The 21,176-nt window shown below is 66.9% G+C and overlaps 7 protein-coding genes across 8 annotated transcripts in view; 5 read left to right on the top strand and 2 right to left on the bottom strand.

Annotated features, from left to right (window-relative positions):
- The first annotated feature begins 1,867 nt into the window (after positions 1 to 1,867).
- On the top strand, positions 1,868 to 3,715 carry GPR142 (G protein-coupled receptor 142). Its single transcript, XM_061377019.1, has 2 exons — positions 1,868 to 2,040; positions 2,783 to 3,715. Exons 1-2 carry the CDS (start codon positions 1,920 to 1,922, stop codon positions 3,649 to 3,651), a joined length of 990 nt encoding a protein of 329 aa, XP_061233003.1. The 5' UTR covers positions 1,868 to 1,919; the 3' UTR covers positions 3,652 to 3,715.
- A 3,838-nt stretch (positions 3,716 to 7,553) lies between these two features.
- The window catches only part of SLC38A10 (solute carrier family 38 member 10), a 129,075-nt gene continuing 115,452 nt past the window's right edge, over positions 7,554 to 21,176 (top strand). Inside the window, exons 1-2 of the mRNA XM_061377262.1 lie at positions 7,554 to 7,587; positions 8,201 to 8,230. Coding sequence (XP_061233246.1) covers positions 7,554 to 7,587; positions 8,201 to 8,230 — 64 coding nt within the window. The remainder of the gene's footprint in view (positions 7,588 to 8,200; positions 8,231 to 21,176) is intronic.
- On the top strand, positions 8,176 to 11,687 carry GPRC5C (G protein-coupled receptor class C group 5 member C). The gene is made up of 5 exons (XM_061377308.1): positions 8,176 to 8,311; positions 9,317 to 10,376; positions 10,869 to 10,963; positions 11,167 to 11,313; positions 11,451 to 11,687. The coding sequence occupies exons 2-5, from the start codon at positions 9,359 to 9,361 to the stop codon at positions 11,481 to 11,483; spliced, it is 1,293 nt and encodes a 430-aa protein (XP_061233292.1). The 5' UTR covers positions 8,176 to 8,311; positions 9,317 to 9,358; the 3' UTR covers positions 11,484 to 11,687.
- CCDC137 (coiled-coil domain containing 137) lies at positions 13,628 to 15,601 on the bottom strand. The gene is made up of 6 exons (XM_061376998.1): positions 15,553 to 15,601; positions 14,864 to 14,991; positions 14,519 to 14,726; positions 14,191 to 14,273; positions 14,016 to 14,095; positions 13,628 to 13,822 (listed from the first exon to the last, which is right to left on the bottom strand). Exons 2-6 carry the CDS (start codon positions 14,970 to 14,972, stop codon positions 13,628 to 13,630), a joined length of 675 nt encoding a protein of 224 aa, XP_061232982.1. The 5' UTR covers positions 14,973 to 14,991; positions 15,553 to 15,601.
- Positions 15,543 to 16,706, top strand: OXLD1 (oxidoreductase like domain containing 1). The gene is made up of 2 exons (XM_061376999.1): positions 15,543 to 15,773; positions 16,310 to 16,706. Exons 1-2 carry the CDS (start codon positions 15,555 to 15,557, stop codon positions 16,670 to 16,672), a joined length of 582 nt encoding a protein of 193 aa, XP_061232983.1. The 5' UTR covers positions 15,543 to 15,554; the 3' UTR covers positions 16,673 to 16,706.
- On the top strand, positions 17,325 to 19,297 carry PDE6G (phosphodiesterase 6G). Of its 2 annotated transcripts, XM_061377349.1 has the most exons (4): positions 17,325 to 17,962; positions 18,669 to 18,862; positions 18,955 to 18,995; positions 19,100 to 19,297. In XM_061377349.1, the coding sequence occupies exons 2-4, from the start codon at positions 18,717 to 18,719 to the stop codon at positions 19,174 to 19,176; spliced, it is 264 nt and encodes an 87-aa protein (XP_061233333.1). In that variant the 5' UTR covers positions 17,325 to 17,962; positions 18,669 to 18,716; the 3' UTR covers positions 19,177 to 19,297. The 2 variants fall into 2 exon arrangements, with proteins under 2 accessions (XP_061233333.1, XP_061233332.1); XM_061377348.1 differs by having other exon boundaries at positions 17,325 to 18,862.
- Positions 19,386 to 21,176, bottom strand: TSPAN10 (tetraspanin 10). The gene is made up of 3 exons (XM_061377307.1): positions 20,682 to 21,176; positions 19,814 to 20,406; positions 19,386 to 19,732 (listed from the first exon to the last, which is right to left on the bottom strand). Exons 1-3 carry the CDS (start codon positions 20,748 to 20,750, stop codon positions 19,435 to 19,437), a joined length of 960 nt encoding a protein of 319 aa, XP_061233291.1. The 5' UTR covers positions 20,751 to 21,176; the 3' UTR covers positions 19,386 to 19,434.

Below are 21,176 nucleotides of genomic sequence, written 5' to 3'. Positions count from 1 at the left end.
GCTCACCACATCCACCGACGCCTCATTTAACCACCCGCCTGCTAAACAACAGCTTGTGCCCGGTGAGCCGCGGCACGGTGCCAGCACAGCCTGCCCCACACAGCCCAAGGACCCTCGTGTGCCCCATGGCTGGCCACAGGGCATGGTGGGGGGGGGACATAGGGGATGTGGGGCTGGTGTTGGTGGTCACCAGGGGACAGAGCATCCATCCCTCCCTGTGCTGCTGGGGAAACTGAGGCACGGGCAGGCTTCCCCTCCACTCTGGGCCAGCGGTGGGCACCCAGGCACAGTCAGAGCAAAGCCTGGCAGGGACACACGAAGCACACATGAGGACATTCACATGTGCACGCACGCTCCTCTGAGTGCCACAGACCCCTTGTGGGACACAGGCCTTTGTGGGGGGCACAAGGTATCCCCAGGCACCTGCACCACCATCCCCACTGCCCTGGGTGCGGGGACGAGCTCTGTCACCATCACTCAGGACTGGGGTACCCTCCCCAGGTGACCCATCCCTGGCTCCCATGGGAGCAGCGAGGCTCGGGGACGTCACCCGTGCTCTGCCAGCCCAGCCCGTGGCTCTGCCCACGCTGCTCTCCCTCCGCCCCGCGTCCCTTGAGCCCCGGGAGGCTGTGCCGTGCGCCCACGGGGCTGGAGGGGACGCGGACACCAACGGGGACACCGGCAGCGCAGGGGCACCGGTGCCATCGCACACCGGGACGGTGGCACAGGGGCCACCAAGGTGAGACCCCACCTCCTGCGGGGCTTGGGGTGCGGGACCCGGTCAGTGGAGGGACAAAAGGGGACCAGACCGGGCTCATATCCCCCAGCAGAGCAGACGGGAGCGGGGCTGGGAGAGGGTTAACGCGCTCCCGCCTCAGCTGCAGCCGATCGATGCCCCAGTTCCCTGGGGGATGTGAGGGGCTGGACGCGGTGCTGCTGCTGAGCCAGACCTCATTTGCGGTTCATTGGCAGCCCCCTGCGCACCCTCTCACCCCTCCCAATCCCACCCAGCCTGGGCTCAGCTCTGGCTCCATCCCAGCCGGGAGCAGAGGCCAAAGCCCCCCCGAGGGCACTGCTGCAGGGACACATCTATGGCTGGGGGGGGGGCGGAAAGGGAGAACAGGGTGTCGGAAACGTGCCCCCCCCCCCGCCGTGGAGCCGTCGGGGGACTGCGGTGAGTGGACATGGAGCAGTTTGGGGTCCTTGTGGGGCCAGGGGCGCGCTGGGACCGAAGCTGTGCCCAGTACCCCCACACCGGGCTCAGGACTCCCCCCTACGCCCCAGTTCTAGGGCCTGGGGTCGCCGTAGCCCATGGGAGATGCTGATTCTTTTGGATGCGGGATTCTGACCAATCAGAACGCAGCGCTCAGATTTGGTTTCGCCATTCATGGAAGACGCCTCTCTGATTGGGTAAAGCCTGTGCCCCTCTAACCAATAGGAGCGTGGAGTTCGGGACGCCTGGGTTTATGAATGGTGGGGGGCAGAATGGGACCCATTGGGGTGTGGGGTCCGGGCGGGGGTACGAGGGTACAGGCAGGGTCTCTGCTCCATGCAGGGCGGCCTGGGGAGCTGGCAAAGGACTTAGCTAAAAGCCAATACCCTTGGTACCCCGGGACCCCCCTCTGGCAACCCTGCGTCCTCCCCCAGGTATCCATCAAAGAACCTGGTGCTTTAATCTGGTTTTCTTCGAGGCCATAACCAAGGAGCATCTGCAGTTGTAGGGGCCACCCTCTGGGGATGGGGACTGTCACCATGGTGGAGCCGTGAAGGCTGGATCCCAGCTCCCTTGTCCTGCGGCACCCATGGATGCTCTATCACAGGCAGACATGGAGGGATGCCTGGGGCAACTGCACCCATGGGAGCCCCCAGCCCCCTGATGTTCCCTGTCTCCCCCTGCAGCCGGTCCATGGTGGAAGGCGATGTTCTCAGTGCCCAACAGCACAGCGGAGGCAGCATGGCTGGAGCTGGAGCGATCACCCTGCATGGTCGGCATCATCCCCATCGTGTATTACAGCGTCCTGCTGGGGCTGGGGCTGCCAGGTGAGGGGCTGAGCCTCTGCAAGGGGGGGCTGAGCCACGCATCCTCAACCCAGGCCATGCCCTTGGCCCCCATCCCAGCCCTGGGGTTTTGGGGATGGGGAGGAAGAGTCCCCAAGGGTCCAACCCCAGCTGTGGAGCTCAGCTCTAAAGGCCGGCCCCTGGGGCAGGAGCGGCAGCAGCAGCAGCAGGGACAGATGGGATTTGTGCTGCTTGGGCTGCCACATGGATGGGATTAATCAGCTCAGTAAATCCCCAATGCAGCGTGATATTTATAGCTCCACACCCAGCTGGGGCCTGCAGCCGCTCACCCTGCAGCCCTGGGAGAGCCCGGGCACCCCTGGGTGCTGCAGGGGCCTGTGAGCCCCCAAGTCTCATAGAACCCCAGCCTGATTTGGGTTGGAAGGGACCTTAAAGCTCCTCCAGCTCCAACCCCTGCCACGGGCAGGGACCCCTTCCACTGGAGCAGCTTGCTCCAAGCCCCTGTGTCCAACCTGGCCTTGAGCACTGCCAGGGATGGGGCAGCCACAGCTTCTCTGGGCACCCTGTGCCAGCGCCTCAGCACCCTCACAGGGAAGAGCTTCTGCCTAAGAGCTCAGCTCAGTCTCCCCTCGGGAGCCATTCCCCTTGGCCTGTCCCTACATCCCTTGTCCCAAGCCCCTCTCCAGGTCTCCTATAGGCTTACCACCCATTGCTCCCTTCCTCACCCCTTTCTCACCACCACGCATCGCTCCCCTCCCTCCAGTGAACATCCTGACTGCCGTGGCCATGTTCCGCCTGGCCACAAGGACCAAGAAGTCATCGTACTGGTACCTGCTGGCCCTGACCACCTCCGACATCCTCACCCAGGTCTTCATTATCTTTATGGGCTTCATCCTGCAGACAGCCATCCTGGCGCGGGCTGTGCCCAGCGCCTTCATCCACACCATCAATGTCCTGGAGTTCACGGCCAACCACGCTTCCACGTGGATCACGGTCCTGCTGTCCGTGGACCGCTACGTGGCCCTCTGCCACCCGCTGCGGTACCGCACCATCTCCTACCCGCAGCGCGCCCGCAAGATCATCGCAGCCGTGTTCACCGCATCCCTGGCCACGGGCATCCCCTTCTACTGGTGGTTGGACATGTGGCGTGATGCTGACCCCCCCACCGCCCTGGACATGGCGCTCAAGTGGGTGCACTGCATCACCGTCTACTTCTTGCCCTCTAGCATCTTCCTGGCCACCAACCCCATCATCATCTGCAAGCTGAAGCAGCGGAGGCGCTCGGGGGGCGGCCGGCCCTACAAGAGCAAGACCACAGCCCTCCTCCTGGCCGAAACCACCGTGTTCACCGTGCTCTGGGCTCCCCGCACCGTCGTCATGATCTGCCACCTCTACGTGGCCTCGGTCAAGCGGGACTGGCGCGTGCACTTGGCCTTGGACATCGCCAACATGGTAGCCATGCTCAACACCGCCCTCAACTTCTTCCTCTACTCCTTCGTGAGCCGGACCTTCCGCCGCACGGTGGCCGCGGTGCTCCGGGCCCACCTCCGGCACGGTCCCCGGCACCGCAGCGCCCGCTTCCCGCAGCCAGCACTGAAAGCGCTGCAGCCGGGGGCTGGCACTGCCCTCTGAGCCGTGCATCAGCCCAGGACCTGCTGAGACCCTGCCCCAGGGATGCTGCCCCTTGCCCCCCATCCCAGGGGGTGATGGGTGCAGAGGAGCTGCTCCAGCCCTGGTGAGGATGCGGTGCTGGTGCCATGGTCCTTCCTCCATAAACTGCTGTGCTGAGACCAAAGCGCTGCCTAGGTCTGGCTCCCTGTGAGCAGCCCGATGGGGTCCCCCTGCATCAGCACCCACACGCACAGGTTCCCAGCCCACCCCATTGCTCCGGAGCATCCATAGGGTGCTGACTGCAGCATCCCCAGCTGCAGGACCTGGCACACAGTGAGACCCCAGCTCCAGGGGCTGCAAGGCTGAAGCCCCCGGGTGCACCCAGCACAGGGGTGCAGCATCTCCCACCGAGGCGGCTCAGGGTGCTGCCCTGCACCCAGCGCACCCAGCACCAATGCTGCCCTCCCACTTACCCCAGTGCCAAGCTGGCCGTGGTGCTGTGCGAGCGGCTGCGCCAGCCCGTCCCCAGCTGCCACCAGAGGGCAGGGATGGGTCGCCCTGCGAAGCTGGCACCCCTCAGACCCCAGCCCTCAGCATAATCCCCCCCTTTCGAGCCCCATTCGAGCCTTTCCGGTCGAACTCCCAAGAGACGGGGCAGGACAGCATCCAGGGGGGCTGCTCCGGAGGACAGGGGCCCAAGCAGGGCATGAAGCCCGTGCTGCTCTCACCACTGAGCCCTGGCTGTGCCTGGCATTGGGGTGGGATGGGGTGCAGCGTTTGCCCCCAGTGTGCATGTGGGATGAGCCACATGAAGCCCCTGCTGCTCTCACCACTGAGCCCTGGCTGTGCCTGGCACTGGGGTGGGATGGGGTGCAGCATTTGCCCGCAGTGTGCATGTGGGGTGAGCCACATGAAGCCCCTGCTGCTCTCGCCACTGAGCCCTGGTTGTGCCTGGCATTGGGGTGGGATGGGGTGCAGCGTTTGCCCCCAGTGTGCATGTGGGGTGAGCCACATGAAGCCCCTGCTGCTCTCGCCACTGAGCCCTGGTTGTGCCTGGCATTGGGGTGGGATGGGGTGCAGCGTTTGCCCCCAGTGTGCATGTGGGGTGAGCCACATGAAGCCCCTGCTGCTCTCACCACTGAGCCCTGGCTGTGCCTGGCATTGGGGTGGGATGGGGTGCAGCATTTGCCCCCAGTGTGCATGTGGGATGAGCCACATGAATCCCCTGCTGCTCTCACCACTGAGCCCTGGTTGTGCCTGGCACTGGGGTGGGATGGGGTGCAGCATTTGCCCCTAGTGTGCATGTGGGATGAGCCACATGAAGCCCCTGCTGCTCTCGCCACTGAGCCCTGGCTGTGCCTGGCATTGGGGTGGGATGGGGTGCAGCATTTGCCCCCAGTGTGCATGTGGGATGAGCCACATGAAGCCCCTGCTGCTCTCACCACTGAGCCCTGGCTGTGCCTGGCATTGGGGTGGGATGGGGTGCAGCGTTTGCCCCCAGTGTGCATGTGGGATGAGCCACAAGCTTCACTATGGGGCTGACCCACAGCAGCACCCAGCAGAGCCCCGCAGCAGGGGCAGAGCCCACCTGATGGGGTGATGCTGCTTTGTCCTGGTCAGGATGCGTGCTCCCGGGGACAGGGTTAAAGCCAGACCTGGCGGCGCGGGTGGTACCTGGGAGGTGCTCGCTCCATTAATTCTGGCTCTTGAGGAGAGCAGGATCGGGAAGGGGTTAGTTATTAACCGGGCCAGCGCCTCCCACCCCGCGGACTCCCCTTGCGGGGGCTTCCAGGCCTGGATCCCCCCCTTGGAGCCCTTCCCCGGGGCTGGAGGGGCCACCTCGGCCGGTGAAGGCAGCGCTTGGCAGGAGCCCCAGCCCCGCTCTCAGCCGCCGCCGGCCCCCCCTCTCCAACCGGTGCTTATTTACTCGGAGAAGGAGGTGGAAATGTGCTGACCGCGTCCGCCGAGGGGCTCCGGGCTGGACGCAACCGGCTCGGCTGGAAACCAGCGCCTCAGCCTTGCTGGGAGCGGCACGGGGGGGACCGGAGCAGCCCCAGAGGGGCCGGGGCTCGGTTGGCCGTGCCACAGAGCCGCTGCAGCAGGCACAGCGGGCACCCAGCCCTGCAGCTCCAGAGGAAAGGTAAGCCTGGAAAAACTGCTGCCGGCGAGCGGGGTTTGTGGAGCGAGGCAGCGAGGAAAGAGCCTGGCCCCGGTCCCGGGGCTGTGCGAGCCGCATCCCGGCACCTCAGTGCGGCTGCTGCGCCAAGGGACCCGCTCTGCTCCATCCCATCATGGGCATCAAGCTCCACAGCCCAGCCTGGGCACTGGGGAACCGGGACCGGGCTCTGCCCTCGCCCAAAGGGCAGTGCCAGGCACCAGCCGCCCCGGCACGTGGCCGGAGGAGGGGACCGAGGGCAGCCGGTCCCTCGCTGCGCATGGTTGGGCCCTGCAAGGCAGCCAGCGCCTGGGGGCATCGCGCCCAAGCAGGCAGGCGCTGATGGGGTGTTTCTGCAGGACCTACACAGACCCCAAGGGGTGCAGCCGGGAGGGCCCCCATGGGAAGGGGGACAGAGGTGGAGGTGCCCATAGGGCAGCCTCGCTGGGATGGACGCTGCCAGTGCCTCCATGGCCGGTGCTGGGGGTCGAGGGGAAGGGGGGTTCGTGCTGAGTCAGCAGCCGGGAAACCCGCGCGGTGGCAGGAAGCGGAGGAGGAAGCCGCATGCACCGCGGCCTCCGCAGCCCCGGGGCAGGGCCCTGCGGGGCTGAACCGGTCCCGTGGGGAAACTGAGGCAGGAGAGAGGCCCCCGCAGAGCTCCTGCATCCGCACCCGTGTGAGAGCGCACACATGGGCACGTGTCCTGGCACGGAGGGATGAGCCTGCCCCAAACACCGTCCGGAAGCTCCTTGGGAAGATGAAGAGCATGCGGCTGCTGCACCCAAAGGATGGAGGCGGCGGCTGCAGCACCCAAGGGATGGCGGTGGCTGCAGCACCCAAGGGATGGTGGCAGCAGCTGCAGCACCCAAGGGATGGCGGTGGCTGCAGCACCCAAGGGATGGTGCTGGCTGCAGCACCCAGGGGATGGTGGCAGCGGCTGCAGCACCCAGGGGATGGCGGTGGCTGCAGCACCCAAGGGATGGTGGCAGTGGCTGCAGCACCCAAGGGATGGAGGTGGTGCCTGCAGCACCCAAGGGATGGAGGTGCTGGCTGCAGCACCCAAGGGATGGTGGCAGTGGCTGCAGCACCCAAGGGATGGAGGCGGTGGCTGCAGCACCCAAGGGATGGAGGCGGCGGCTGCAGCACCCAGGGGACAGTGGCAGTGCTGGCTGCAGCAACCAAGGGATGGAGGTGGTGCCTGCAGCACCCAAGGGATGGTGGTGGCGGCTGCAGCACCCAGGGGATGGTGGCGGTGACTGCAGCACCCAAGGGATGGAGGCAGTGGCTGCAACATCCAAGGGATGGAGGTGGTGCCTGCAGCACCCAAGGGATGGCAGTGCTGGCTGCAGCACCCAAGGGATGGAGGCGGTGGCTGCAGCACCCAAGGGATGGAGGTGCTGGCTGCAGCACCCAAGGGATGGTGGTGGCTGCAGCACCCAAGGGATGGCGGTGCTGGCTGCAGCACCCAAGGGATGGAGGCGCTGGCTGCAGCACCCAAGGGATGGCGGTGCTGGCTGCAGCACCCAGCCCAGACACGCTCCAGCCCTCGTGCCGTGGGTGCTGCCAGCTCGGGCCCTGCCTCCCGTTCTCCTGGGGTTGTTTTCGGCCCGGGCCGGGGGAGGACCCGCCCGAGGCTCGTTGAACTTTCCTCTGCATCCTTCACCCTCCCAGAACAGCAGCGCCTGCCTCCTGGAAACCTCCCCCAGGGCGCCCCGCGTCTCCCGGGGCTTTCCCTGCCCCTGAGCCCCAGGGATGGGGTGGCTGCGGGATGCCCATGCCCGGCTCCGTGGTGCTCCACACTGGTACAGGGACCACCAGGCACCATTGGCTCCCCCCACCGGGGCTGCCCTGGACCCTAGCCCATTGCAGGAAGGGTTTTCCTGGGGCCCCGCTGCCCTGCCAAAGGCTCCGGCTTTATCCATCAGCTGACATTCCTCCGGGAGGCCCCTCCGGGCCTGAGCCTCAGGGTTTCCCGATGGGAACACCGCGGTATATCCTCACTGGGGAGCCCTGCTCCCGGCTCCCACCCAGGAGCCCACCCGCGAACTGGGGGCTGCTGGCCCAGCACCAAGAGGACTCAGTTCAAGGCCCCGTGTGGGTGATGCTGCCCCAGTAGAGCCCCCCCTGCTCCATCCCTTGTCCCTTGGGGGGGGTCTTTCACTGGCCCGAGCTCGGCAGGGCTGGGCTGACGCAGCTCCTGCGGGCTGAGCCCGCACAGATTCACTCCATTAACGGCTCCTGAGCCCACCTCCCCCCCGTCCAACGCCCCCCCCCCCCAATCCCAAGCTCTGGCCCCACTCCCCCGCCGTGCCCCGGGGCAGGTTCCCCCTCCCGGTGCGGGATCCCCGGTTCCCTCCGCCCGGTGCGGGATGGGGCAGGTCCCTGCCGGCCCCGGCTGAGCCGCACCTCGGGGAGGGGCCGGGCCGGGCCGGGCAGGCGCGGACGGTGCGGCGGGACCGGGGCTCTCCCGGCGCTGCACGGAGCGGAGGAGCGAGGGGAGCGGCCGCGCACCGGGCGCTGGAGCCGGTGAGTGGGGCCGGGGAGTGGAGCCCTGCGGGGCTGGGGGGCACCGGGAACCGTAACGGGAAGGGGTCGGGAGCCGGCTCCAGACCCGGACCTGGACTCGGACTCGGACTCGGACCCGTCCGCCCCGCCGGGGCTCGCCTGGGCCGGCAGCCGGGGCGAGTTGGGGCAAGTCTGGGCTCCGGTACCGATTCGGGGGGGGGACGGGACCGGGCGGGCCGGGGCCGGTGCAGCCGGTAGGAGCCGCGGGCGCGGGGCTCGGTCCCAGCGCGGTGCCGGGGGGTCCCTGTCCCCATCCCGGCCTCGCTGGGGCTGCCCCAGGGTGGGGGGGTCCCGGCTCCCGGCCCGGGGTCACCTTGCCGGAGGTGTCCCCCCCTTCCCCAGCTTTGGGGCTGCAGCTCCCTCGCTGCCGCCTCTTCCCCGTGCCCACCCCGTGCTCCCCAGGGTCGCAGGAGCGGGTACAGGGGCCCCCGTGTTGTGCCATGGCCGTGCCAGGCTGTGGCCACCTTCGTGCCAGTGGACACGGGACTTGCGCTGGGTCAGCGCCCGGAGCCAGAGGGAAGCAGCACAGGAGAAGTGGAAAGGGGAACGGGCTGGCACGCAGAGACAAGCCAAGGGGACAGCCCCATCCCCGGGTGTTACCTGTGCCGCTGGCCCAGGTCCGTGTTTGGTGCTCCAAGGAGAGCCAGCGGGCACGGTGCTGCCTGCTCCTGGCACCGGAGGATGGGATCAGCGCGGCTCCAAGTGCCGGGCATGACTGGAGAAACCCCGTGCCAGGAGGGAGCGTGTGGGGTGCAGGGGGCTGAGCCCCTCCGGTGGCTTCAGGCCTCTGGACAAGGAGCATTGGGGTGGGTTTGGCTGTGCCAGCGTGGATGCAGCTCCCCAGCACCCGAGTGCTCCCCATGGCCTGGCAGGAGGGATGCTCTGCACCCTGGGCCGGCACAGGCATCACCAGGATCTGATCCACATCCTCAATCCCCGTGTCCTGACACCCCCTTTGTCTCGCAGGGTCCCTGGACGCCGCGCTCAGCGCCCGCAGCACGGTGCAGGATGGGTGCTGCCGCGGTGCCCCCGGTGGCCGCCTGTGTGCTGCTGGTCCTGCTCCCCACAGCCAGCAGCCAGACCAGCGCTCCCTCCGGCTGCAGCAAGGACCTCTCCTCCCTCTACTACAACCTCTGCGACCTCTCGGCAGCCTGGGGCATCGTGCTGGAGGCCGTGGCCAGCCTTGGCGTGGTGACCAGCTTCGTGCTCACCATCGTCCTGGTGGCCAGCCTGCCCTTCGTGCAGGACCACCAGAAGAAGAGCCTGGTGGCCACGCAGGTCTTCTTCCTCCTGGGCACCTTCGGGCTCTTCTGCCTGACGTTTGACTTCATCGTGGGGCCGGATTTCTCCACCTGCGCCTCCCGACGCTTCCTCTTCGGGGTCCTCTTCGCCATCTGCTTCTCCTCGCTGCTGGCGCACGCCGTGGCCCTCAACTTCTTGGTGCGGAGGAACTGCGGCCCGCGGGGCTGGGTGACGCTGGCGGTGGCCCTGCTCCTCGCCTTGGTGGAGGTCATCATCAACGCCGAGTGGCTCATCATCACGGTGGCGCGGCAGGAGGGCAGCGCCGCGGACCCTTGCCGGCTGGCGGACGCTGACTTCGTCATGGCTCTCATCTACGTCATGTTCCTGCTGGTGGCCGCCTTCGGCACCGCATGGCCGGCTTTGTGCGGCCGCTACGGCCGCTGGCGCAAGCACAGCGCCTTCATCCTGGCCACCACCGGCCTCTCGGTGGCCATCTGGGTGGCGTGGACCGTGATGTACCTCTATGGGAACCAGCGCGCGGGCGAGAAGCCCGGCTGGGATGACCCCACGCTGGCCATCGCGCTGGTGGCCAACGCCTGCGCCTTCCTCCTGCTCTACATCATCCCCGAGGTGACGCACGCCACGCGGCGCGGCCCCGAGCAGCCCTTCGAGGACGAGGGGTACCCCACGCGCGGGGTGGGCTACGAGACCATCCTCAAGGAGCAGAAGTCGCAGAGCATGTTCGTGGAGAACAAAGCCTTCTCCATGGACGAGCCCTCCTTCGGTAGGCGCCGGCGCTCACCACGGATGCTCTTTGCCACGCGCCGCGGCACCGGGGCTGGTAGGGGTGGGTGGCAGCGAGACGTCTGGCCACGGCCTGCCCGGGATTGGTGCCTTGACGTGGTTGTGGCTCCCGAGAACTCGCTGGGCTGGGTTTACCAGTTTGGGCTGAGCTCAGCACCGCAGGGGTGCTCCCGGCCCTCCGCCCCAGGCAGGCGCTCCGCTCACCGAGACCCTACAATGACACAGGGTGATGTTGTTGTAGGGAATGGCAGCTGGGTGCCAGCGAAGGTGTCTGCAGCCCATGGGGCAGGGTGGGTGCTCCCCAGTGACCCTACAATAACAAACCCCGGCCGTGCGGGTGATGCAAACCCCAGGGACATCCCTCCTGTGCCCCGGGAGTGGCACTGAGTCAGCTCATTTAAACCTGCTAATGAGGACCAATGGGTGGGGTGGCTCTGAGCCCCCCCTCTTCATTGCCCCCATCTCTTTGCAGCCAAGAAGCCGGTGTCACCGTACAGCGGCTACAACGGGCAGCTCCTCACCAGTGTCTACCAGCCCACCGAGATGGCCCTGATGCACAAGGGACCGGTAAGTGCGATGCTGGGCTCTGCAGTGGTGGCTGCATCCTGCCTGATGGATGGGCTTCCAACCGGAGCGCCTGGGATGGGGACCCCATGTACAAGGGCTGCTGTAATTGGGAAGCATCACCCCTCGCCTTCCTCCCCTGGGACCCTATGGGGCTGGGGGGGCGGTGGTGGTGATGCTGCAGCCCCCCCATTCCCACCCTTCAGGCTGAAGGTGCCTACGACATGATCCTACCGCGCGCCTCCACGGCCAGCCCGGCCGCCGGCAGCACCAGCTCCACGCTGCGAGCCGAGGACGCGTTTGCGGTGCAGGCCCGGCCCGGTGGCACCCCACGGGACGGCAGGAGCTGCCAGGTGGGTTAATGTGCAACACCAGGGGGGCAAAGTCCGTCCCCACCGCAGCGTCTCCCGTGGGAGTGACTCAGGCTGCACCACGGCACCGGTGCCAGGGCCGGGTCTGCCACCCCAGTGCCACCTCGCTCTGCCCGCAGGTGCAGTCCCCGTACAGCAGGAACCGGTGGTGAAGCCCCCATGGCACGGATCCCACAGCGCCGGCACAGCCGCGGCACCACCGTCCTATTCCCGAGGTCTCACCAAGCCTCCTTGTGCCCCACCGTGTTCAGCCCATCCCATCAGCAGCCGGAGCTGGGTCCTGTGCAGGTGAAGCCTGGATGCACCCGGAGCCATGGCTCCTGCCTGCGGCACCCACAAGCTGCCAGCTCTGCCGGACCCCAGGACTGGCTCCCCATGGGGCCACCCCGACTTGTCCCCTCGCTGCCTTCGTGATGCACGGACACCCCCTGTCCCCATGCCAGGGACCACGCACTGCCAGGGAGCCAGGGGACCCGTGCCCAGGGTGCTGAGCCCTTGGCTCCGCACTGGCTCTCGCCACCCCATGGGCCCTGAACTGAGCCAGCAGCGCCCCACTGCAGGGCACCCGGTGATGTGAAGCTCTCCCCAGCTCTGGCTCCTGCTGTGCCTCAGTTTCCCCATTGCTGGAGCTGGGACCTGACCCCATCCTGCGGCTCCAGCCGCCTTCTCGGTGCCTTCCCCACCTCGGGGCTCAAGGATCCCTCCTGGGGAGCAGGGAGGGAGCTGGGCCCTCACCCTCCTCTTGGCTTTCCCTGTTTTTCCTCTTTCCCCCTTTTTTTCAGGTCAGCCCCAATAAAGGTGGTTTTTCCTACGCGGCGCTTGCCCATGATGGGGAGGTGGTACCCAGCTCCCCATCCACGACCCCACCGGAGCAACAGCGTTTGCCACGGTACCAGTGGGGCTCTGCCCTTTCTATGGGGGCTGCGGGGCCCCCCGTGACAGCACAGATGGGGCCGGATCCGGCAGCGCAGCGCAGGCAGATGGGCTGCTGGTGGGAAGCGGCACGGCACAGAGGACGTGCCAAGGTCGGGGTGGTTTCTGCTGCCCGGATTGCCTTTCCCTTCGGCAGCGATGCCTGTGCCGGGCAGGAAGCCTGCGGCCAGCAGCACCATGAATTATTCAGGGGCTGAAATGGGTGCGTGGGGGCAGGCGTGACCTGGTCTCCTTGAGCAGGGATGGGGCCGTGCGCGAGGGATGCACAAGCAAGAGTTTGGCACATGCCATGTCCTGGCTGTGCCCTTGCCATGCAGCTCGTGCCCGTGGCAGCGCTAGAGGCCAGGCATGGCCACAGGGTTGTTTGCAGCAGGATGTGGCTGTGGCGCCCAGGGCTGAGCTGCGTCACCCGTGTTTACCTGGTGCTGGTTGGCACCGGGGACATCTCCAAGCAGCACCAGGCACTTGAGTCCCCGGGGGTGTTATCAGCAGCATGCACGGGGAGCTCAGCGCCCACGCAGGCACCTGCAGGCTGTGCAGTGCAGCAAGGGGGCGGCAGCCGAAGCACAAACAAGGCGCAACCGCTTTGTCCCCATTGCCGGTGGCTCCGCTCTGCCCGCACCCAGCCCCTCCGGAAGCCTGGATCCCAGCGGCTGCCGCCAGCGCCGGCCGCAGCCCCGGGGCCGGCCCCGCTCCGACAGGCAGCGCTTTGTGCGCACGGGGCAGGGAACAGCGCGGCCTTTGTGTGCGCAGGTGAAGCCCTCGCCGCGGGTATGGGATGTGCAGTGCTGGGAGCATCAACCGGGAGCCCTCCCCAGGGCTGGTTCCATGGGGGCCTCACGGCACGGGGTTGGTAACGGGGCAGCGATGGGGAGGGCACCGCGGTCACGGTGACACCGGTGTCTGGCAGGGACATGGGCAGTGCTGGGTAAAGGGCACTGAGGGCAGATCATGGTGTGCCTGTGTGGTGACAAGGGATGGACACAACACGGCGCAGGTGAGCTCTGTGGGATGCTCCATGTCCCTGGAGGGGTCACAGCCAAGCACTGGGGTCTCCCTCATGGCTGAGCAATGGCAGGGTAAGGGACAGGGACTGCCCCTTGCTGGCTGCCACACAGAAAGCAAGCCGGGCAGGTTGTGAGGACACGGACACCCCCATGCCATAGGCACTCAATGGCACCTTTACTACAAGCACATCTATGGTGCTGGGGGGGACCCAGCCCCAGCGCTGAGCCCATGGGGTGCCCTGAGCTTAGGCACGGCGCTGTGGGGAGTCCCAGGGCTTGGCAACAGAAGAGCAGCATCAGGACCGCGTCCCCTTCCAGTCCTGGGGCCCGGTGCTGCCTGCACGCTCCCACTGTGCTCAGCGCCCGACCCCGCGTCCGGCCTCTGCCGCCTCCCGCTGCTGCTGCTTGCGCCTCTGGATGTCCCTGTAGGCCTGGATGACGCGAGCCCTCTCCTCCGCCACGATGCGCTGCCGAGCCATGGACACGGGCACTGCCGGTACCGCCGGGCTCCGGCCCAGGCGCGGCGTCAGGAGGAGCCGCTTCCGTCCAGCCTGCAGGTAGGGATGGGGCAGTCAGCAGGGATGGGGGGGGAAAGGCAGGAGCAGGCTCTGGGGAGCTGAGACCCCAAGGCTGAGCCAGAGCTGCCTGTCCAGGAGTGATGCCCAGCACAAGGGATAGGGTGACCGGGTCCAGCCCAGCGCTGCGGGTACCCAGCGGGCAGGAGGCAGCACCCCCGGACCTCACCTGCTCGGCAGGGCCCTGGCCCCTGGGCCGTGATGTGATGGTGGGTGGCTGCGTGACCACGTCCCCAAATGCCACCGTGTCTGAGAGAGAAGCAGACGCCAGCATCAGAGCCGGAACACCCCCCACACACTGCTAGGTAAGGGGGTGACTCCATGCACCCCAGAGCCAGACCCACCTTGGAACAGGCTCTTCTCCAGCATGGCCTCTTTCTTCTCTTCCTTCTTCTTCCGAGCTTTCTCCAGCTTCTTATTCTGAAACCTGAAGAGCTCCGTTATGGCCAGGACCGGTGATTGAACAAGTGAGCTCCTACCCCATGGCACCCCCTCAAAACCCAGAGCCCCCCGCCTTGAGCCCAACCAGCAGTTCAGCCCCATGGAGGTCCATAGCCTTCCACCTGCACCCCAGCAGCACCAGCAAAGCACCCAGCACACCCCCAAACCAGGCCAGGGGACAGGCCTGGGCTGCCCCCTCCAGCCCAGCAGCCACAGGAGCCTTGCTCTCACGCTTTCTTCCTCTGGGACTTCTCCGGTGCCGCCAGCTCCTTCTCCGGCTCCCGCTGCAGCTGGTTCTCGGTGAGGAACAGGACGCGCTGCACCTCCTGCTCCATGCGGCACACGTAGGAGCGCTCCGACTCCCCCTTCCCTCTCCTGAACCTGGGCACGGGGACGTCCCCCTGGGCTTTGGGGCCCTTTGCCTTGGGCTGCTGCTTCTCTAGGAGAGATGGGTGGCATCAGGGCAGCAGCGCTGGCAGGGGGTCCCTCCCCATGGCAGAGCAGGGGTGGGACGTCAGAGGATGCTGCTCTGCAGGATCCAGCTGTGCCATGGGATGCTCAGGTTCTGCATCCCACCTGCGGCTTTCTGCTTCCCGGGATCCCGGCGCTTCATGGCCTCCCGGCTCCGCATGAGCTCCCGCAGGCGGAAGGGGATCTCCTGCTCGTCCGGGTGCTTGGGTTTCATGTTGTCCAACTTCTGCTTCCTGCGAGAGAACGGACACGGTGCGAGGCCTGTCCCGAAGCACCGGGATCCAGGCACGACGGGGCACCGGGATGCGGGCACATCAGTGGGACACAGCGAGCTGGGCACCGGGACCCGGGCATGGAGGGATATGGGGACCAGGGCACGGCAGGATACCGGATACCTGGTGAGGCACCTGCGGGCCCAAGACCCGCGTGGGTCCAAGCCCTATCCGGACCGGATCCCATGGGCACTGACCTACTGCAACGAAGGGCGGCTGGTCCCGGTCCTTGTCCCGATCCCTGTCCCTGTCCCGATCTCTGTTTCTGTCCCGATCCCGGTCCCCATCTCTGTTTCTGTCCCGGTCCCGATCTCTGTTTCTGTCCCGATCCCGGTCCCAATCTCTGTTTCTGTCCCGATCCCGGTTTCTGTCCTGATCCCGGTCCCGATCTCTGTTTCTGTCCCGATCCCGGTCCCGATCTCTGTTTCTGTCCCGATATCGGTACCGGTCCCGATCTCTGTTTCTGTCCCGGTCCCGATCCCGGTTTCTGTCCCCATCTCCGTCCCGGCCCCGGTCCCCTGCCCATGGCTCCGCCGCTCCCCACGTGCCAACCCCACCGCCTCTTCCGCCTTCCTCCGCCCCTGCCCCGCCCCCTGCTCGTTATTGGCTACATGCAGCCCCGGTCCCTCATCATCCGGGCTCCCATTGGCTGGCAGAGCTGTCACTCAGGCGGGGCCGGAAGGGGCGGCAGTGCCCGGATGTTGTTGCGCGGAGCCCGGGGGCTGGCGGGGGCGCGGCGGGGGGTGAGGGGGGAGCTGGGGAGGGGGCAATGGGAGGAGGGGGTCAAAGGGGGGACACGGGGGGGGTAAGGGGGTGCTGGGGGTGGGATTTGGGGGTGATGGGGGGGTGGGGTCTATGGGGGGGATATGGGGTGCTGGAGCGGTAATGGAGAGGGATGGGGTGAAGGGATGGGGGGCCAAAGGGGAGCTAGGGGGTAAGCGGGTGCTGGGGGTGGGATAGGAGGGAATGGGGGGCAATAGGTGCTGGGGATGTGCTGGGGGGCTGCCGAGGGGAAAAGGTGAGTGGGGGGGGTGGCAAGAGGATGCTGGGGATAAGGTGGAGGGATGGGGGGGGTAAGGAGAGGCTGGGGGTAAATAAGGGGGTGCTGGGGATGAGTTGTGGGGCTAAGGAGGGAAATGGGGGAGTAGAGGGGTGCTGGGGAGGGGGGGCTGAGGGAGAGCGGGGGGCATGGGGGGGTCAATGGTGGGATGGGGGTACGCAGGGGGCAGGGCTGTCCCCATGTATCCCCCCCAGTTGATGCCAGTGTCTTTGTTCTCAGGAGCCCCCGGATGCCACCAGCAGCAGTGGGGGGGTGCTCGGGACAGGGTCCCCCCTTTCCCACCCCTCCAACGCCTCCAGTGTTCGGGAGCGCTCGGACACGGCAGCAAAGGGCAGCGGCACCGCAGGGAGCGATGGCAGCGGGGGGGCACCCCAAGATGACAAAGAGCTGCCCCCCCCCCCGACCCACTGCTGCGGGACCGGGTGCCCCAACTGCGTGTGGGTCGGGTACGTGGAGGAGCTGCTGCAGCGGTACCAGGACGGGGGGGCCCGGGCGCTGGCGGCGCTGGAGGAGCACGTGGAGGATGAGAACGTTAAAGCCATCGTGAGGATGGAGATCAGGCTGCGCATGGGGAAGGACTGAGCATCCCCCGGCCCCCCCAGAGCCAATGGGGAACCCCCCCCCGTTGGAGCCTCTGCTTGTTCCATGGAGCCTGCGCTGGTTGGAAGTGTTTGTGTGTACTGGGATGGGCTGGGGACATCCTGAGCCCTGCCAAGGACCCGTGCGGCATCACCACATGGGCAGGCTGTGTGCTGAGCACCCTGGGCTGGTAAATCCCATCCAAGGGCAGGCAGTGCTTCCCCCCCCACCCCATCACTGCTCCCACCCCGTCCTTGTGCCCCCAGCTTGGGCTTTAAGCACCGTTTACGTCTTGGTTGTGAGTGGGGCGGGCCAGGACCCCGCACCGGACCCCCCCGTTCCCCATGGCTCTAAGCCTCTTAGGGGCTTCTGTGGTGTGAAGGGAGGCAGAGGCAGTGTGCGGCCCCCAGCACGTGGGGCTGCAGCCTCCAAGGGCACCAGCACCCGGGTCACAGCCTTTGGGGCTGCTCCCGGTGCCCTTGCCTTTGTTTCCATGTTGAACCCCATCATTTGGCTCAGCGCATCCCAGCTCCATCCTGCCCATTGGGGCCAGGGGACTCCTGGCCATTGGGATGAGCTTCCCCTATTAGCCACGAAGCCCTGGAGCTGAGCTAACAAAGGCCAAGCTGGAGGCAGCCGTTGACACCAGGGCCCGAGGAGGAGCCGGTTCTGCCGGCTCCATAGGAAACGCACCCAGATCCCTGTAATCCTCTTTGTTGGAGCCCAACTAATTGCAATTAGCAGCAGGGGCTGAAGTTCAATTAAAGTGTACTGAGATTATTCCTTTTTGTAATTGCTTTAAGGCTGGGATTAAGGGAAGCTTTGGGATGATAGCATCCCAAGCCAGTGGGGCTGCCCCACTACTGCCCGGTGTCGGTGCAGTTGCCAGGTAAAGGCAGCGATGGTGGCATCCATAGGGATGAATCCATCCCTGGAAGGGCAGAATGCACCCGACCCAGGATGGATTCTGGCAGTGCCTGCAGGCAGGAGCCCAACAGCAGCATCCCCGTGATCAAGGGGCCTTGGGGTGACCTTTGGGGGGAGTGGGGCATCCCCTCGGTGGTCTGGGATCCTGACACCGTCATTCCCAGCAGCTCTAATCCAGACGCCCCCATCCCGCAGGGAAGGACACCAGATTACCCCTGCGGGAAGCAGGGACGTGAATAATCCTATTACCCGGAGCAGGATAAATCTGCCCTCCCCTAAAAGCCCCCCCAGAGCTCTGCAGGGGGTGAGCTGGAGGACGGAGGGGCCCTGTGGAGCAGCGCTGGCCTCAAGGACCGCGGCGGCCAAGTAAGTCGGGGGCTCTGCCCCATGCATGGGATGGGACCTGGTCCCGGTGGCACTGGGGCTCACTGGGATGGGATGTGCTGTGCTCCAGGCAGGAGCCTGCTGTTGGGTTCTGCGCCTGCAGCTGGGAGCCGGGTACCTTTGGCATCTCCCCAGGCCAGATCCCATAGCGTGGACCCCACAGTGGTGCTGAACCCCCTCACATCGGTGCTGGATCTCAGCTCATGGTGTGGTTGCAGTGCTCAGAGGCACAAGCACAGTGGGATGGAGTCCATGTGCTGCCCTGTGATGTCCATTGGCTCTGGTCGCCTGCATCCCAGCATGGACCCAGAGGCATCGGCAGCGTGGGGTGCCCACCATTCCCAAATCGCATCCCGTTATCCTGAGGGATGCCTTGCTCCCACGCCTGTGGCACAGACCCGCCATGAGCCATGGCTGGGGGTCCTGGCAATGCCAATGGGGAGCTCCATCCATGCTGGGGCAGGGACCGAGGGCTGGAGGAGCAGCCCCAAGGGAGGCAGCAGCTCCGTATCCCCATGGACGCCCTTCCCTGCCTTTGGGGCAAGGGGATTATCGGGCTCTGAGCTGGGCTAAGGCAAGGCTGTAGGGAGGGGGCTCTGCTGCGGGGTGGATCAGTGATAACCGAGGGGTGCCGGGGGCACACAGCACGGTGGGGGGAGCCGGTGCCCCCACATCTCCCCTCGTCCAGGTGTGAGGAGCCGTCCAGCGCCAGACCCACAGCGACCCCAGCACAGCCATGAGCCTGGAGCCCCCCAAGGTGGAGGTCAAGTCAGCCACAAGGGTGACGGGGGGACCCGCCACCCCCCGGAAGGGCCCCCCCAAGTTCAAACAGAGGCAGACGAGGCAGTTCAAAAGCAAGCCCCCCAAGAAGGGGGTGCAGGGGTGAGTGGGGCAGGGATGCGGGGGGCACAGCTCCATGTGCCAGCATGGGGCAGGGGGGCTGGATGGGGGTCAGACACTGCCTCTCTTTACAGGTTCGGCGACGACATCCCGGGCATGGAGGGGCTGGGAACAGGTACATGGGGGTCCCGTCCCCCCCTTTGTGGTGGGTGGGGAATGGGGCCGGCTGCAGCCTGCAATGGGGCCGTTGTGCTGACACAAGCTCTCTCCTCTCCCCAGATATCACCGTCATCTGTCCCTGGGAAGCCTTCAGCCATCTGGAGCTGCACGAGCTGGCGCAGTACGGCATCATCTAGGCAGGCTGCAGCCACCGCTGCGCTCCCACCCTTTAGTGCTGTGTAGGTAGAGCCTGCCCCGTCCTTATGGCGGGGCTCAGCCTGGAGAAATGCTCATTAAAACCCAAAACGAGCCCCGGGAGCCTGGTGTCGTGCTATGGGGTTGGCAGGGATGCGCATGGGAAGCGAGGTGGGACGGGCAGGACACGGATGGGGTTTGGCTTTGATGAGGTTTATTCTGGGTTGGATCACGCACCACTGGTGTCCCCCATTGCCCCCTCACCCCCGTGCTGTGATGTCTCTGAGCATCCTCAACGCCATGAGCACACCGACGGCTTCAACCAGCACCAGCACGGCCGCACTGGTCCCAATGGCACCGGCCTGGCCGCGGAGCCAGGCGCTGAGCTGAGCCACGCAGCCCCCCACGTACACCACGGTGCCGGCCGCTGCATCGCCGAGGCGCAGCGCTCCGGTGGCACACAGGGCATTGACCACGGAGCCGTTCTGCCACGGGTCCAGGCAGCAGGATGCGGGCACGCTGCAGGCCTGCGCGCCCGGGGCGCTGCAGTTGAAGTACCTGTAGGGATGGATAAGGAGAGCGGCCGTGTCCGTGGGTGCGGGATGCCCATCACTGTACCCACCCCAGTGCCCCACTCACGGGTTCGCCTCCCAGTCGCGGTAGGAGCCGAGGCCGCAGCAGCGCAGGCTCCGCTGCACCTCATCCACCAGGAAGCGGAGGTCGGGCTCGTCCTGGTAGCGCAGGAGGCAGAGGAGCAGCGCGTCCCGCACCGCGTCCCGCAGCCGGTGCCGCGCCGCCAGCACCAGCAGCGCCGCCAGCACCTCCAGCGCCGCGAAGGCGAGCACGGCACCCGTGAAGAAGCGCAGCAGGCAGGGGCTGGAGCGCAGCGCACCCAGGCAGCCGGCCATGGACACGGCGCTGGCCGCCAGCCCCGCCAGCACGAACAGCAGCATCGGGTCAGAGCCCAGCAGGGCCAAGCGCCCCCCGGCCAGAGAGCCCTTGGCCAGCAGCCCCCAGAGCCCCAGGGCCAGGGCCAGGAGCCCCAGCAGGAGGAAGAGGAGGTTCCAGAGGAAGGCCAGGTGCCGCACGCACTGGCTGAAGGCGCTCGGTGCGGGGGGGATGCTGCAGCTCACGGCAGAGTCCAGCTGGGATGCGGGAAGGTCCATGCCTCCATCACTGCCATCATCATCATCATCAGAGGAGGAGCAGGGCAGCTCCACCAGCCGGGACGCCTGCATGGATGCACAAACCACTCACAGCCATTAGGGCAGCCCCCCCCCAGCCCATGTACCCCCCGCCCCACCTCCAGGGGCTGTCACAAGCTCCAGGAGCTACCGTGCACCCCCAGCACAGGGTGCCCCACGTCCACCCCAGCACAGCGACCCAGGGCAGAGACCTTGCCCCTAACCCGGGTTCATCCCCATGGGTACCCCCAGGGATGCGGGCGCTGCGTGGAGCCCGCACCCTGCAGTCGGGGTGCAGGGGGTGCCGGGGGTCCCGGCGTTACCTGGGGCAGGAGCCGGGCGCGCTCCCCGCCGCCGGCCGCCCCACGGGGCCGCGCTCTGCCCAGCGCCATCGTGCTCGCAGCGCGGTGCCGGGGCTCAGAGCGGTCACGCTCCCATCATGTGAGGGGCTGTGGCCGGCGCTTAAATAGGGCCATGGCTCCCGGCCCCGCAGCTGGGTCCGATGTGGGTCCGGCCCCACCGCAGCTCCCGCACCGGGGCACAGGGTGCGGGGTGATGTCGGGCTCAGCCCCGGGCAGAGCCGCGGTCTCGCTGCCCGCCCCGCCGGAGCCCACCCGAGCTCCGTGCGGGGACACCGGGGAACCCCACGGCCGGGCCGGGCCCTGCTGCATGATGCTGGGGTGGGGGGAACCGATTGTGGCCGGAACGAAAGTGAGGGTGCGGTAGCAGGGAGGGACGACTGAGGTGAGTGCACCGAGGCAGCGCGGGGGACCGCTACGGATGTAGCACCAAAGCAGAGCAGGGGGACGGCTGTGGCG

This window comes from Neopsephotus bourkii, unplaced genomic scaffold (assembly GCF_033783945.1).
Source record: "Neopsephotus bourkii isolate Nb327-2 ecotype Australia unplaced genomic scaffold, CSIRO-AGI_Nbou_v1 NB_1749, whole genome shotgun sequence".
Lineage (NCBI taxonomy): Eukaryota > Metazoa > Chordata > Aves > Psittaciformes > Psittacidae > Neopsephotus > Neopsephotus bourkii.
This window is presented reverse-complemented; position numbering and strand designations above follow the sequence as displayed.